Raw genomic sequence first — 17441 nt, 5'->3', positions numbered from 1 at the left:
AAGGGCAATGCACACTAACGATGCACTTAGCTGTTCTACGAGTGGTCTGAGGCATTTGGAAACTAATGAGGGTTTTCAAGTGCAATTTTAGTAATGATGGTTTTGAGAAACAGCTTGGCTACTAAAGATACATCGTAAGATCATTCTAACAATGATCTTAACGCTACAAAGGCTCTGGGAAATGAGGCCCTGGTTTTACAGGGATACCTGGCCCACACCAAGCCTTGGATGAAGGTCTTTCAGGTTTAGAGTACGCAACTTAACCTCTCTTCATGGTCTTATGTGCTGGAGATCTGTGTGCTGCACCTCTTGCTGGTATCTGGCCCACCCCATCGATAAGCATTGCATGGTGAAGATCTAAGTCTTCACCATGCAACCCCCTCTTTGACTGATATGAAGAAGGGCATTCGGGAGTAGTGAGTTCCTGTCCCACCCCAACTCATCTCCTCCATGGTCCTCACTCCTCATGTGCTGGTGGTCTGAGTGATGCTCCTCTGACTACTATGGTTCTTGATGACGAAGGTGGAGGTGGAGATGCTCCTGCGGCTCTGCTGGCGGTCACACCCTCCGCACTGCGAGGCCTTCAGGTACTGTGAGGAGCAGCAGATGAAGCACCTCATCAGGTCATGGAACAGGTGGCCAGCGAAGAACATATAGATCCATGGGTTACAGCAGCTGTTCAGACTGGCCAGCAGCATGGCAATGATGAACGCCATGTCTAGGATAAAGAGAGAGAGAAGGAAGGCTTTATAAATACCGTCATTTTCACCTGTCGACAGCTTTCAATACACAGGTCACTGCCAAAATAAAGGAAACACTAACATAAAGTGTCTTAATAGGGAGTTGGGCCACCACGAACCTGTCAGGACCCGGTTTCGAACCTGGGTCTCCGGAGTGAGAAACAGTCACTTAACCAACTGAGCCACGAATAGACAGCAGAACCCAGAAGATGAGGCAGACACAGCAGTACTTAAGACGGTGTATTTAATAAAGAAAAAATCCCAAATACAAAAAATGGCAAATCCAAAAGGTGGTAGGTAAAACACAAAAAGACCTCAAAAGAAACTCACCAAAAATAAACAAAAACCCACAAGAACGTCACCCGGAATCGACAAGAGCACATAGAACACTAGGGCAGGGTGCTAACATACAAACACAGAGCACAGAACTGAGGGAAACAAAGGGTTTAAATACAATCAGGGGAAACGAGACACAGGTGCAAATAATAATGGGGATCAAGGGTAAAACATAGGGACAAAAAGCACAATGGGGGCATCTACTGACCAAAACCCGGAACAACCCTGGCCAAATCCTGACAGAACCAGAACAGCTTCAATGCACTTTGGTATAGATTGTACAAGTGTCTGGAGCTCTATTCGACGGAAGCGACACCATTCTTCCACAAGAAATTCCATCATGTCGTGTTTTATTGTTGGCGGAAATCGCACCAGAATTTCCCATGAGTGTTCAATAGGATTGAGATTTTGTGACTGAGACGGCCATTGCATATGGTTTTATATTGTTTTCATACAAACCATTCAGTGACCACTCATGCCCTGTAGCCATGGTAGCCAAAATAATGGCCTGCCCAGCATCTTTATACATGACCCTACATGCTGACCACACGCGTGCGTGAACTCTGCAAAATCAATTTACACATACATGTTATTCAATCATTGCACCCACACTGCTCGTGCGCACCAACGAGCGTCTGAGTTGCTAGGTGCTAAAATAATAATAATAATCAATTAGGAGAGTTGAGAGCTGAACAGCTGAACAGGTGTCAATTATAAGTCACCATGGGCGTACCCATGTATTAATAATTTTCTCCTACTCATGTATTAATCATACACAGAGAGAGACTCTTGTCAGGTGCACTCATTATTCCTGAAATCATCCAATTAATATTGTGTTGTGCTACCTCCACTAGACTTGAGAGAGAGAGAGAGAGAGAGAGAGGGAGAGAGAGAGAGAGAGAGAGAGAGAGAGAGAGAGAGAGAGAGAGAGAGAGCCATCTCGCTGGATGTTGTCATTAAGACTGTATATCCTTCTCTGGTCTTGGATCTTAATTTGTGCGAAGACACAGGCCTTTTCTCAATTAGATTAGCTCAACTCTGCATCCTCCTCCTCTGTCCTCTCTGGCTTCCTTTTGAAAAAGGTCAAAGGTAATCTCGGAGAGGCGGCCAGGAGAGGGAAAATGAACGAAAATGCGCTTGTATGAAATGAGACTCCTTGTCGTGGTCCCTCAGGAAAATTAAGTTTACAGGTTGGAATCCCAAAATAAATGTATAAAGTGATAAAAACAAATACAGTTTGTTGTGCAGACATCGTATAGATAAAGGGATAAGTAGCATACTGTTTTTAAATGTTTGCATGCTTTTCTCCTTCATGAAAACAATAGCTGATTCAACGTGGGTTTTGGCAGATTTAAAACTCTTCTGGGAAGGACTCGGTTTCCGGGTCATGGAGGAGAGAGGACGGAGGAGAGAGCACGGAGAATAGACATTTGCCCAAATAAGGCCTTGAATTTTAGATTAGCCTGGTGCAGGAGGCCATGGCAATTATGAAGCATGGACCAGCTCATGATTTTCACCATCCAGAGAATGAATCACACGCCAAACGACATAGTCATACAGTATATCCACTGTTCTATTTCCTCAACATTAATGGCCTTGACAGGCGTTCAGAGCTAAGCTGACAAATAGGCTCACGGTGACAACTCAGGCAGACAACGGTGCAAATCATTGCCACAGACACCATCTATATCACTTATGGACTGAAGGCCTAAGGCATGGCCATGACCACAAGACATCAGACCTAAGTTCAAAAAAGTGTTTAAATCTTTCTAATACATAGATGTTTTGGTTTAGCATGCCTGGAGTACCAGGTGGGCGGGGTTCACATTTTGCTATTGGTTCATTACAACATGCCAGCTACATTAAATCAAGCATACTTTTACATATATCAAAGGATCTTATCCAGATCAACTTACAGTACGTGCATTCATCTTAAGACAGCTAGGTGATACAATCACATATCACAGTCGAAGTATGTGAAAGTATTACAAATAGTATTTGAACCCAGACCGGTTGAAAATCCCATTTTACTGATGAATGGGTAAACAAAAGAGGGGGCTGAAGCTTTCAAACACTTTTTGGTTGGCTGAAGGAGACATTTTTACACTGATAGGCCATGTCAAGAACATACATTTCATTTTTATATTTGACTTTTCAAATTACAGTGCTCATTCACAACCTGAGTTGCTCCCAGCCTCCCCCACTTCCAGAGGTCCCAAGGCCGACACATTGATGGCACAGTACATTTACCCCCCCTTAACGCTCAACGGGCTCTGCAGGGCTATTGGAATGTTTAACTGCTACTTTCTCCTCCTCATCCCCAATAATTTGGTTGTTTCCATTTTGAGGTGTATTTATGGATTGCATTTAAAGCTTTTGTGCGGCTGCTCGGCCATTGAAACCCATTTCATCAAGCTCCCGACAAACAGTTATTTTGCTGACTTTGCTTCCAGAGGCTGTTTGGAACTCATTAGTGAGTGATGCAATCAAGGACAGATGATTTGTACGTGCTACGGGCTTCAGCACTTGGTGGTCCGGGTCTTTGGGCTTGTGTCCTACCACTTTGCGGCTCAGACGTTGTTGCTGCTAGACTTTCCGCTTCCCAAAAACAGCACTTACAGTTGATCGGGGCAGCTCTAGCAGGGCAGAAATTACACAAACTGACTACTTGGAAAGGTGGCATCTTATGACTGTGCAATGTTGAAAGTCACTGAGTTCTTCAGTAACGCCATTCTACTGCCAATGTTTGTTTATGGAGATTGCATGGCTGTGTGCTCGATTGTATACACCTCTCAGCAACCGATGTGGCTGAAATAGCTGAATCCTCTCATTTGAAGGGGTGTCCATATACTTTACTATTATTATTTATGTATTACCTCTATTTAACTAGGCAAGTCAGGAACAAATTCTTATTTACAATGACAGCCTACACCGGCTAAACCTGGACGACGCTGGACCAATTGTGCGCCGCCCTATGGGACTCCAAATCACTGCCGGTTGTGATTATAGTATACATGTTGGCATTTGTGACTCATTTAAGAAAACTAGGCATATGTCGCGCGTCACTACTTTACAGGAGAGGCATTTGAACAAAAACGTAAATGTTTTATCAAAATGCGTTTTTTGGCAGAAATGCCTGGAACATGTGAACTTTCATGTGCCTTAATAACACAATTGTATGCCATCTGTAATTACAAATAAAATGGTTAAATTACGATCATAGTTGCTTTAGCCACTGAAAAAGACAGGAATCTTCCCTCTTGCCATGATTGGCTTAGATAATGGATGGGCTGGACATGCCGATAAATGAGTTTGGATAGGTCTGACATGTAGCACGCTCCTGTCTATAATTTGAGCTGCTCAGTATGTGTAGGTAATCCCTCATAACACGGCTTTTGGAAAGATACCACGAAGAACTGCAAAAGTGTTTGATTGCAAATATGGGAAGGGAGTCGAAAAAAGAATGCACAAAAGGCTGTTGTAAAGAACACCTGTCTCCGGATTACATCTTCACACTAAGGGCAACCATGGCATCTGTGACAGAGGAGGAAGTTTTTTTCCGTTTATTCGGGTAAAATAGTCTAACTAGCTAGATTTTCTGATACTATACGTTTCTAAATTTGTCATTGCAAGTTAAAGCATACTGTTAGCTAGCTAGATAACGTTAGCTGGCTGGCTCGCTAGCGAACGTTATGTGTACGTTCTGTGTAGTAATATTATTGGTATCTCAGAACCATTTGCATTGCTAGTTATAGCCCAATGTTAGCTAGCTAGCTAACATTGAACCTAGTTGATTAGCTTTAGCTACAGATTCATGCAGGATAGTAACATTATGAGTTGGGATTATGGTTCATTGTTTAGCTAACTAGTTAATTACATTTCTAAACAAAAGACTATGCAAGTAACCATTTCACTGTACCATTTACACCTTCTAAATCCTGTGCATGTGACAAATAAACTTTGATTAATTTGATACAGTGTGTGTGTTTACCAGAGACGGTTTTGTGAATAACAACATGACCTGCACTAAAGTCAAATTGGGATATAACTTTAGCCCAACGAGATAGTGTCTAAGTTCTAAATTTCTCCGGTAGAATGCCCTGCTTTTATTTTGTCACACTCACAACCGTAAGCTATTTTCTGCAATTAGCTCGCCATTAACTTGTAAATACGGATCTTGCTGTGAGTTTATTTTCCTGTAATAATGAATACAAATTAGCTAAAGTTAAGGTGTTGTAAGCTATATGATATGGTCATTATTTGAACTGGCTAGCCAGCTAACTTAACATTAGCTAGCTAGCTAACAAGCTAGAAATAAACAAAAACATTGGTTTGAAAGTTGCTTTTAGTTGCCTGGTTTTCTAGATTGACATATACTAAATTCATTTTTAAACAGATGGGTTTATTGGTGTTAAAATATACCTGCTTTCTTTGGACCACCAGGCTGTTGATGTCATGCAGCCCGTCATTTTTGTGTTCATACTTTTTCATAACGACAAAGACAAGTTTGATGTCGGACGACAATAGAATGGACAACAATAGAATGTTCATAATGTAACTGTATCAGTCATAATGTAACTGTTTACAGACGTAGTTAAAACCAGCCATTAGTCTTGAAATCTTTGGTTGTTTAGTACATCACCGTACTCACTCTGTTTAGCACATGGCCTCACATGTGAATCCTTAAAGAGATGGGTGGGGATCGGGTTTAAGAGGGTGTCAATGGTTCTGAATGGGTGTAGAGAAAGAAGAGCTCTCTAAAACATTCAATGGCCATTTTCTCAAAAGTGGGGTTACAAGTTTATCAACTTTCAAAGCAGAATTACTTTTCCATTGTTCCTCAACTGTAGTGTATAATATACAATTTTCTAGCACTGAGTCTCTACTTTTATCCAATGTAAAAAATAAATCAAATTTTGCTACATAAGACAGAATTGAGCCGGTCATTTGAGCCGGATCAAAAAGCCATTGAAAATGCCCTCTTCCCTCTTATGAGCAAATCCATAACTTTCTTACTAAAACAACATTTGACTTGTTCAGATAGTGACAAATAGCATCAGGAGAGACAGGAGAACAACTAATGACATGTCACTCTCTGTGCCTCCCTCCTTATAACCCCATCCATATATAAAGCAGTGTGTAATGCATGCATAAAGCCCTTTATAGTTTACCTTCTCTGGGTGCAGCAGGGTCCCATGCCGACCACATTTGTACGAAGAAAAAAGGAGTCCAACAAACAATATAAGCTACGACAATGACAAAAGTCATTTTGACAGTCCGGATCTTCGCTTTTGATATGAGCCTCACGCTGCTCACCCGAGAGAGCGCTGCACCTTTGGACGTACGCGGTGTCAGAGACATACACTGATCGCGTCTGGTTTTCATTTTAAAGTTTTGCCATATTTTAAAACTTATCAGGCCATAGCAAATACTTAAAATAGCCACTGGAATGATGTAGATTGTAAGACTAATCCATGTAATGTACGCCTTGGCGCCCCAGGGTTCTACGAAGTCTCCCCAACAGTCATAAACTCCGTTGCCCACCTCCCTCAAGGAAAATATGTACACTTGAGGGGTACTGAAAACCAGACTAAGCATCCAAGAAGCAATCACATAAAGACAGTCCTTCCTCTTGTGCAGAGAGCGGAGGGGCTGACATATCGCCATGCATCTGTCTATGGACATTAGAACAAGCATGTAGGTGGACGCGAACATCCCGACAACCTGTAGGTACTTCACCAGCCTGCACAGTAAATCAGACCCGTAGAAGCGAAATGTAATGTCCCATATGAGCTGCGGGAGGACCTGGAAGATTGCCACCACCAGGTCCGCAATACTGAGGTGTTTCATGAAGTAGTACATTCGAGAGTGGCTGTGCTTGCTGGTATGTATAGCCAAGAGGACGCAAAGGTTACCGGCCAACGCGAGCAGCAGGACGAGGACAAGAACGGTCACCTCCACTTTGGCCACCTCCTCGTTCCGCTTCAGGGGGTTCACGCCGGTCTGGTTCCTGGTACCCGTCTCGTTTCCACCGCGACTCGAGTTGGTCCATGAATCGTTCGTCATCGCCCACAGTTCTTGGTCTCGCTGGTCCTCCATCAGGTCCTCCAGACCTTCCAACTTTACACAACTCGTGTGCAGAGATTTTTTCAAGATAGGCTTTTGCTTACCGCATCCGTATGTGTCTGTGCAGCGTGCATGAGGTCTAATGAAATGCTTCAAGCACAGTATACCAAATTGAAGAAGCTTCGACCCGCCCTCTGCCCGCGCGCAATGTGTCCCGCATCCTTATTGGTAGCACTATCGTCTCAGCGGAGGAGCGGCTGAGATACTAACTGCCATCGCTAGATGGCTATGCAAGCCACCGTATGTATGATCTTCCAATCTGTAATTAACGCAGGACATGAATTTTTTGTTTTGACAGTAATTAAAACAAAAACAACATGCGTTATCAGTGGATTCACTAATAGATGTTTAATTGGCACACTGTTTTACGCATGAAACGTATTTGCTCTATTTAGTATCAATTCATACCGAGAAGGTTACCTCGACATCTCTAGGCTACAATCAATCTCCAGACGCCACAATTTTATTTTCAACAGTGTTTGCTAGATGTGCGTTAGGGGTTTATTAGTGAGAAACGTCATTTGCCAAACATGCAGGGATAGCAACAATCACAAGTATCCATTTATTGAACTGTAGTTCAATGAATAAAATAAAATACATAAACTTAAATGTTTTATTTGAACCTTTATTTAACTAGGCAAGTCAGTTAAGAACAAATTCTTATTTACAATTGATGTAAATAAGTTCCCCTGCCAAACCCAAACAACGCAGGGCCAATTGTGTGCCACCCTATGGGACTCCCAATCACATGTGATACAGCCTGGACCCAAACTAGGGACTGTAGTGATACCTTTTGCACTGAGATGCAGTGCCTTAGACCACTGCACCACGCAGGAGCCCTACGAGGACTATGTACGCTATTACTAGGCCTATGTACCTTATGAAAGCCCTTAATACAATCATTCCAGTGCATGCATACAGTTACCAACACATGGCTAATAACCTCAAATGTAACTTCAACCTGAAACCTAAACTGAGTAGATTTAAAAGACAAACCATGTTGGGGGTTAACAGAATATGATGAATATGATAATCCAATCATTTTACATAACTCCTCTTCCCCTGCCTCCATTGTCCTTATTTTAACAAATAAAAGGCCACGCCCATTGACCTCTTGTTTTGACTGATTCTAACTGTTTTTAATGTACCGCCATGAAAGTCCCGAGGGTGTGAAACTCAATTATCCCTGATATTGTTAATGATGGACAATTCAATTCACAACCTCAGAATAGGAAAAGTACTCTCACATCTCCATCGGCTTGCGTGGGTATCAAACAAATATTAACTCCAGCACCATACCTGTGTCAATATACTTTATTTATACAATGGGTGGGTCTAATCCTGAATGCTGATTGGTTAAAACCTCATTCCATCCTGTGTCTATTCCACAAGTTACCACCAGCTAAATGTATTACGTAAACATTTATTCTGTTCCATCTGACTGCGCAATCCACTGTTTCATCAGCCCAGCCAGGCACTTTGTGAACTTCATCTCCACCATAAAAAGCATATAGACATTATCTTACATTTCTTTTATACTAACATTTAGTTTTCAACAGTGGAGATTTGAATAAACCTTACGAACAACACCCGTGACAATATATGTCACTTAAATAAATAAAAACAGCGTTTTTCTTCTTTTTTTCTAGTCAAACACATAAGAACATTTCCTAAGAAAACTACCCCCTATGATGTTCTAGGATGTTATATGCTATCCATGAACTGATTAACTTTAATGTGATTACTGTATATTGTGCCAATTCCAAACAGTAAGATTTTGTTCCAAATAGCAACCAATTCCCTACATAGTGCACTACTTTTGACCAGTGCCCTATGGGCCCCATAAAGGGAAAATGAGTGCCCTATTGGGAAAATGGTGCTTTTGGGATGCTTTCTCAACTTCTACTTCATGGAAACACTCCGACCATTTAATTTTTAATTTAATTTGAGAGGGTTGCATAGAACCCTATGATGAGCTTTAACCCTATTAGTACTTATGTATTTTCATACCAATGTATTCTAAATCATTATTGGCTCAATGTTCCAAGTGTCTAAGAGTCAATGTCCTGTGTTACTGTTGAAAAGTTTGTAAGGTACTCTTTGAAAACTGGCACACAATGTAGAACTGCACTACACACAGAGTGCACTCCACTCCCAGAGCTGAGAAAGTGCAATTTATTTTAGTGGTGGAGGTACAACATGACTAAAAGCCTTATACTTACAGCAAAAGAAAATAGTGCAATTTAATGGCAAATTGTGTAAAATGGATGTGTTGATTCCATTAAAACACAGCACAGCTACAATACAGGATCAGTGGGACTACTGAATGTGTCAGTCAGCCTGTGTCTGAAAATAGATGTTTACTTTGTGCTGTTGTGAGAAGAACTCCAGGTGACTCACAGTCCTCTCTAGTTTTCCTCCTTCAATTGACCACAACAAGTCTGCTTTGTGTCTGATTAAACATTTTGTTTCCTATCCCTCACGCTCTCTCACATTTGGCTCTTAAGCATAATCAGGATGCAGAGAACGTCATAGAAAATGCTGCCAATCTTTCCCCTCAAACAAAAACCTCAAAAATAAATTTCTTGAATGCAGGAAACACACTGAAAAAAAGCACTGTGATGTCTTCACGACGAAAAGGCCTGCGCTTTCGGCAGGGTGCATGTAAAACCATTTTAGGTGTGTGTGCGCGTGCGTGTGCGTGTGTGTGTGTGTGTAAAAGAGAGGGAGAGAGGGATGTGAGCATTTTAGAGAGAGTTTGATGTCTATTTGAGGGTCAAGGTAGGAAAGAGATTTTCAGATTTAGTCCCACAGGTGGATGGAGAGTTAAGGGGGAGTGGAGACGTGACAAGGTTTACCATCTGTGCTTGGATCACAATCACATTCTCACTGGACGTGTGCCAAGGTTTTAAGGTTGTAGAACTGTAAAACATTACCACAGTAAACCTCCACCCTGGAGAATATGTATATCAAAGCACTATCAAACATTATACTTGGCTGTTACAAATTCAAGAATAAACATTTCGATGAGCAATATACGAAGAGTTTATTTCCGAAACGCTATATACACCGGTTTTTCCACATTTGTGTCTTTCCATCAGAAATGATTGCTTATGGGTACATTCATGTGTGTGAAAAATAGGTTTTTATACATGGATATATCTCCATTGTTACGCTGGAATGGGATGTTTGTATACTGTATAGTTGACTGTGGTTGTCGCACCTAGCTATCTTAAGATGAATGCACAAACTGTAAGTCGCTCTGGATAAGAGCATCTGCTTAATGGCTGAAGTGTCAAATGTAGATATTTTACATTCAAATCTAATATTATTGTATCGATTCTCTTAAAAAATATTTTCACTTGTATCATATGTACATTTCTTTATTAAAAAATGTAGTTACTTGTTACATTTGCCTGTGTAAAACCTAGCTGTACTAATTATTTAGGTGGATATATAGCATATAGTCTCTCTGCAATGAAACTATTAAATGATAGATTTCAAACAAATATAATATGCCACGATTAGATAGTGAAACAATGATAATCGTCTTAGTGTGTGAAATTTAGCAAAATGGTGTGTCTGGTACTAAAAGCCCTGTCATGTCTGCTCTTAGGAGTGTGTGGAGATATCACACAGTGGATCCTCTCCTTGCTCCTCACATCTCGCTCAAATTCAAGGCTTCTCTCTGAGGTAAAAAAAAAAAAAACAAGACAGATTATAGATAACATTCTGTGTCAATTATATCTCCTACTTTGTTTACACCAGCATCAATGTTCCATCATACATATACAACCACAAAGCACCAATATTTACATACAACCACAAAGCACCAATACGTTTTGCTGTGTGCCCAAGTTTCCTCAAACTCTCATATTCAGTATGACCTTTAAAATGAATCTATGCTCTTATCTTGTATCTTCTCTTTTCATCTCTCTTTTCCTCTCTTTGGTTTATTTGTTCTGTCTCCTCTAACGATGCTCTGAACATCCATTAGAGCCAATGTTTTTGATGTACTTTTCTGTGGTCAGTCATCCTCTCTTATGATCTGATGGTCTTTGCTGTGATTACTTTGGTACATAGTGATGTAGAAAAAGGTTATTTGGTCTTTCTTCTGATGATTTTGTTACAGCGTGCTGCAGAAAAAACATCTCTTGGTCTTTGCTGTGATGATTTTGGTACAGAGTGCTGTCATTGGCAAAATCCTATTGCTAAATAGTACCTCGAGAAATATGGAATTATAGTTCCTGATGACAGTACAGTAGTAGCATGATAGGGGATTGTGTGTGTGTGTGTATGTGTATGTGTATGTGTGTGTGTGTGTGTGTGTGTGTGTGTGTGTGTGTGTGTGTGTGTGTGTGTGTGTGTTTGTGTTTGTGTGTGTGAGAGCTTTCCACATCTGGATTGTGCAACATTTGCCCAATATTATTTTCTAAATTATTCCAACACTGTCAAATTGGTTGTTGATCATTGCTAGACAACCATTTTCAGGTCTTGCCATATATTTTCAAGTAGATTTAAGTGAAGACTGTAACTAGGCCACTTGGCCACATTCACTGTCTACTTGGCAAGCAACTCCAGCATAAATGTGGCCTTGTGTTTTCGGTTATCGTCTTGCTGATAGGTGAATTCATCTTTCACTCTTTGGTGGAAAGCACACTCAAACAGGTTTACCTCTAGGATTTTGCCTGTGCTTAGCTCCATTCAGTTTTATGCTGAAAAACTCCCCAGTCCTTAACAATCATAAGTATATACATAACATGATGCAGCCACCACCGTGCTTGAAAATATGAAGAGTGGTACTCAGTGATGTGTTGTATTGCCCCAAACATAACACTTTGTATTCAGGACCAAAAAATAATTGCTTTTCCACATTCTTCGCAGTATTACTTTAATGCCTTGTTGCAAACAGAATGCAGGTTTTGGATTTTTTAAATTCTCTACAGGTTTCCTTCTTTTTATCTGTCAATTAAGTTAGCATTGTGGCGTAACTACCATTCTCAGTTTACTCCTATCACTGCCATTAAACTCTGTAATTGTTTTAAAATCACCATTGGCCTCATGGTGACATCCCTATGCGGTGCCCTTCCTCTTCTGTAACTGAGTTAAGAAGGACGCCTGTATCTTTGTAGTGACTGTAGTATTGATATACCATCCAAAGTGTAATGAATAACATCACCATGTGCAAAAGGATATTCAATGTCGGAGGGGGGGATCTTTGTTGTTGAATCTGTTTTTGAAATTCACTGCTCGACTGAGGGACCCTGCAGATCATTTTATGTGTGGGGTACAGAGATGAGGTAGTCATTCAAAAATCATGTTAAACACTATTATTGCACACAGAGTGAGCCCATGCAACTTATTTTTTCTCCTGAATTTATTCAGGCTTAATTGCCAACAAAGGGGTTGAATACTTATTGACTTAAGGAATGTCAGCTTTTCGTTTGTAATTAATTTGTAAAAAATGCCTAAAAACATAATACCGATTTGACATTATGGGTTATTATGTGTAGGCCAGTGACAAACAATCTCAATTTAATTCGATTTTGAATTTAGTAATTCAACAAAACGTGGAAAATGTCAAGGGATGTGAATATTTTCTGAAGGCACTGTACAGGACCTTCCAACCCACTTGATCATTTTTGTATTTTGCACTGACTCTATGTACACTCACAAGACTACACACACACACACACACACACACACACACACACACACACACACACACACACACACACACACACACACACACACACACACACACACACACACAAATAACACACACCTTTATATATCCACCTCTACCACTCCAGTATCCCTGCACATTGTAAATATGGTATTGGAACAGACCCTGGATATAGCTAACTTACTTTCTTGTGTTCTTCTCATTTCTTATATTTATTTGTTGTGTTTTTAATCTACCTTATGTTATATTTAGTACTATATTGATTACTGCACTGTTGGGAAATAGCTTGCAAGAAAATAATTTCACTGTACTTGTGCACGTGACAATAAAAACTTGAAACTTGATATCAATGGATACCAAATGAACAATGTTCTGTATCAAATCACAGTCTAATAATGATCATATACAGTAAAACCATAAAGTTCCAATTGGTCATGACATATCCTTTCCTCATTAGCGCAGTGTTCTCTCTTTACAGTTAATTCTTGAAGCACTATCTCTGAAACCATTAATACTTGTAGCCAATGCATTTACCAAGTGTGCCAAACTCTGCTTTACACTCAGTTTGTAATTTTATTACACACTTTTTGCAAAACTTTAAACACAACTCATTGCTTTACACTCAGTTTGCAATTTAATTACACACTGCTAGAAAAACTGTAAACATTAGTCTCTACATTGCTACACTATTTCAACAATTGCCTTTCCACATTGACACATGTGAAAACACTTTTAGATAATGAGTTCACTTACAAATCAGCGCTTGAGCAATATAAATAGGCCACAGGTAAACATTTGGTTTGGACAACAATAGAGGTCAATATTGGACAGAGAGTAAGAGGGGTGAGAACTAGAGGAGGAAGAGGAGGAGAAGATGAAGAAGTAAGAGGAGGAGGAGGAGGTGAAGTAGGATGGGGGAGAAGGAGAGGACTGGGCAGTTGAAGAGGAAGGGGAGTCAGGAACAAAATAACTGATGAAATCAGAGTGACCGTGGTTGACCATGTTGCCATTGCATGAGGGAGGCTGGGCAATGGGTTCAACCAATTCTGAGCCGCTATACTGTTGCATTTATCATCCAGATATTTTGAAATGAGAACCGGTAAGTAACTCTGTGCTGTAGTCTTACTGGTACAGTAATATGTACTGTACTTTCAAAATGAGAAGGATCTATCACTAAAACCATTTAAATGTTTTAACAGAACTGCAAGAAAACCAGTATCTGGTGGAAGAGGTCGACTGTCCACCCCAATAGGAGGAGACCCATATTGTAAATATGGTTATTGCAAATAGCTGCATCAGACTCAGAGAACTGCAGGACCACATAATGGCAGATAGCACCATATTCCAAAACGTCAACAGAGTGAGTCTCTCTGCACTGTCTCATCTACTGAAACACAACAGAATTAGGATGAGGCAGCTGTACAGAGTCCCTTTCAAAAGAAACACAGATCTTGTAAAACAACTGAGATATGAATATGTGCAGGTAAGCTATACTACCCTATCATTGGTACTGGATCTGGAAGTGGATGGTGCTACATCATATTGACGGATCCCTGTCTTTTCATACTGTGCTACATTGTTTTGTCTTGTCTCTTTCAGAGAATCATGGAGCAAGAAGCAGATGCAGTGCATCATGAGCTAATATATGTGGACGAGGCAGGTTTCAACCTTGCAAAAACAAGGAGCTGCGGCAGAAATATCATCGGACACCAAGCCATCATCAATGTCCCGGGAATACGTGGTTGCAATATAACAATGTGTGTGGCTATTAGTCAAAACGGCGTCCTTCACCATCATGCAATCCTAGGCCCATACAACACTGCACACATTATCACATTTCTGGACATCCTCCACAACAGACTAATCCCTAATGACCAGGGGCCAGAGCAGGCCAGGTACTCTATCATCTGGGACTGCTGTGGTCCGCAATTGGTTCACACTTTTCATCGCACTCAATCTCCCCCCTCATTTCTTTCTGTCCTTTTTTTTCTAGCACAAATGCTTTTGTTTTCTTCTACTGCGCTTTTGTTGTTTGGTCACTTTTTCCCCTTATTTGTATTGATAGTGCGTTATGTTCGGAATACAAATCCATACTTTACACATTTGGATACCTGTGTGTATGTGTGTTCAATGCATGTATGACAAATACATTTCAAACAAACAGACAGAGCTCAAAAACAAAGAGCAAATGATAACAACAAGTTAACTTAGTTTTAATGACCACAACCTCTTCTTTAATATGGCACCACATTCACGTCAACACTCATTTGTCTTCCATTGTATAAAGACACTCACTATATCAATATCATAAAACGATTAACACTCAACACAACAAGTATTTCCATTGTAGTAGATTTGACTAAATGACTATCTCAAAATGTACCAAGTATAATATATTATACTTATAAATATACTTAAAAATGTAATTCACATAAACATTTGTGACCAGAGGACAGTATTCAGAAAGTATTTCAAAACCCACACAAAATAGGCTATTTGATTGACAATGAGTATTACTTCTGCAATGATGTAAAAATGCAAACAACTATTCAGAGACTATTTCAAAATGTAGGTAACCTCTCTCAATAATATTTAGTACACACCATGCCTGACAAGAATTGTAGAAATCATAGCCTACTATGACAACAATTCAGTGAATGCAACAAGTACTAGATAGAGACAGATAAAGGGAGAAGATACAAAACACAACAACTGTTCGGAGATAATAAAAGATTTGTAGGACAAATTCATATTTTACACTAGTGCTTGAATTTAGCCTACAACATGTCATGAAACTTCTGGAAGCACTGCCCCATCCTGCAAAGTGACACAGGACATGTACAGTATAGCAACCTAAAGAGGTTTCTACACATCTCCCACTTTTTACTCTGCTCAAATGAGTTACAACTCGGTCCACACACCCTGGTGGCACGCTCTTGGCTCCACTCTTCCTGCCACTGTAGCCATATCACAAAGTGAATGCACAAGCTGCATTTCGAATGCCTTCAAGGACCAGTGCCTGTGGTTTCTGGGAAATGGGCATTTCAGGTTCCCCCGTACAATGTATGCATTTATGATGGAAATGTTGAGCATCCCCCATACTTCCAACATTTTCTGCCTGTTCGTCCAACATTCTAATAGCTCCTCGGTTGGTCAATATGGTCAACCCCACCCACTTTGTTGTTGTAATCCATTTCAAGCACTGGAACATATATACGTTTCTACCACTTTTTAAAACAATTTCAAACCCCTGCCACTGTCACTTTAGGCCAAGGCTCTGTGGTACAAGGGTGAATGGTGGGACTTGCGGTAGACACACTCCATGGAAACGTAGGCTCCCCTCTTGAGTGTGCTCTCCCTCTTCCCCTCCCTCTTCCTCTTCCTTTGCTTCCTCTTCTCCCTCTGCTTCGTCCTCTCCCTCAGCTTCTTCCTCCTCCTCCTCTCCTTCCTCATATCCCTCTTTCTCCCCATCTCCACTTTCCCCTCCCTCCACTCTCCTCTCCCCCTCTTCACTCTCCTCTCCCCCCTCTTCACTCTCCTCCTCCACTTACCTCTCACAGCACATCTCTATCCCTCCAATCATCTCTTACTCCTCTTCCTCCCTGCATTTTGCTGCTGAACCCTGACTCTCCACATCACTTCCTTCACTTTCACTGACCTAGAGGAAGAGAGCAACATAGGGAGAGGATAGGAGCAACAAATAGGATACAATTGTGGTCAGGAACATAATCTCCCTCTCACACTCTCTCTCTTCCTTCCTCTCTTTCTTTTTCTCAACCATACACCAGTGGAGGCTCCCCCTCAGAGGAAGGGGAGGACCATCCTCCTCAGTGAATTTCATAAACATTTAAATTGCAAAACATGTACAAGTTATCATTTTTAGATAAAACCATACTAAATATAATCACATCACCAAATAATTGATTAAAAGAAGGAAGTCTTTTTTCACTTTCAGGTTCACTTACTTTGCAAATGTAACAAGCTAGTTCATACTACTGAAACACCCTGCTCAAAGAGAGGGATGCTATGTTAGCTAGCTGGCTATGACTTTCCAACACAAAACTGTAACTCTTCCAAGTCAAGGTAAGCTTTGGTATTACTAATATATTGCCACCGGGGCCTGCCGCTGTATGTACTTACTGACTGTACACTAACGTTACTGCATGATTGTAGAGGGTTTACTAATGCATTCGTTCTATTAGCTATACTGACGTTGACCTTACTTTAGATAATATGGTGAGTACGATGTAGTTTTTTGTAGAGGTTTGGCTTGGAAAGTTTTTTTTGCCTGGAAAACAAACAGCTGATTTGTTGTGCTTTGATGTCCACGAGCAAAGGGAAGAGAAGGAATACAACGTGGCTGTTATGAGAGAGAACTCTGTTAACACGTGATCAGGGGGGTATTCATTCCACCGATTCTGTTGAAAAACGTTTCTTAAACGGAACGAAGCGGAACAAAATGGGGATAAACATTGTAACGATTGTCGTTGGGAGAAGGAGAAGAGGACCAAAGTGCAGCGTGGTACGTATTCATAATACTTTTTAATAAAGAT

At 40.6% G+C, this 17441-nt stretch overlaps 1 protein-coding gene across 2 annotated transcripts; it reads right to left on the bottom strand.

Moving 5' to 3' along the window:
- Positions 1-326: 326 nt before the first annotated feature.
- Positions 327-15519, bottom strand: LOC135527111 (isotocin receptor-like). Of its 2 annotated transcripts, XM_064955763.1 has the most exons (3): positions 15502-15519; positions 6248-7163; positions 327-718 (listed from the first exon to the last, which is right to left on the bottom strand). In XM_064955763.1, exons 1-3 carry the CDS (start codon positions 15517-15519, stop codon positions 465-467), a joined length of 1188 nt encoding a protein of 395 aa, XP_064811835.1. In that variant the 3' UTR covers positions 327-464. The 2 variants fall into 2 exon arrangements, with proteins under 2 accessions (XP_064811835.1, XP_064811841.1); XM_064955769.1 differs by lacking the exon at positions 15502-15519 and having other exon boundaries at positions 6248-7181.
- Between the last annotated feature and the right edge of the window lie 1922 nt (positions 15520-17441).

Source organism: Oncorhynchus masou, chromosome 5, assembly GCF_036934945.1.
Source record: "Oncorhynchus masou masou isolate Uvic2021 chromosome 5, UVic_Omas_1.1, whole genome shotgun sequence".
Classification (NCBI taxonomy): Eukaryota; Metazoa; Chordata; class Actinopteri; order Salmoniformes; family Salmonidae; genus Oncorhynchus; species Oncorhynchus masou.
The sequence above is the reverse complement of the archived record's forward strand: the minus strand, read 5'-3'. Positions and strand labels throughout refer to the sequence as shown.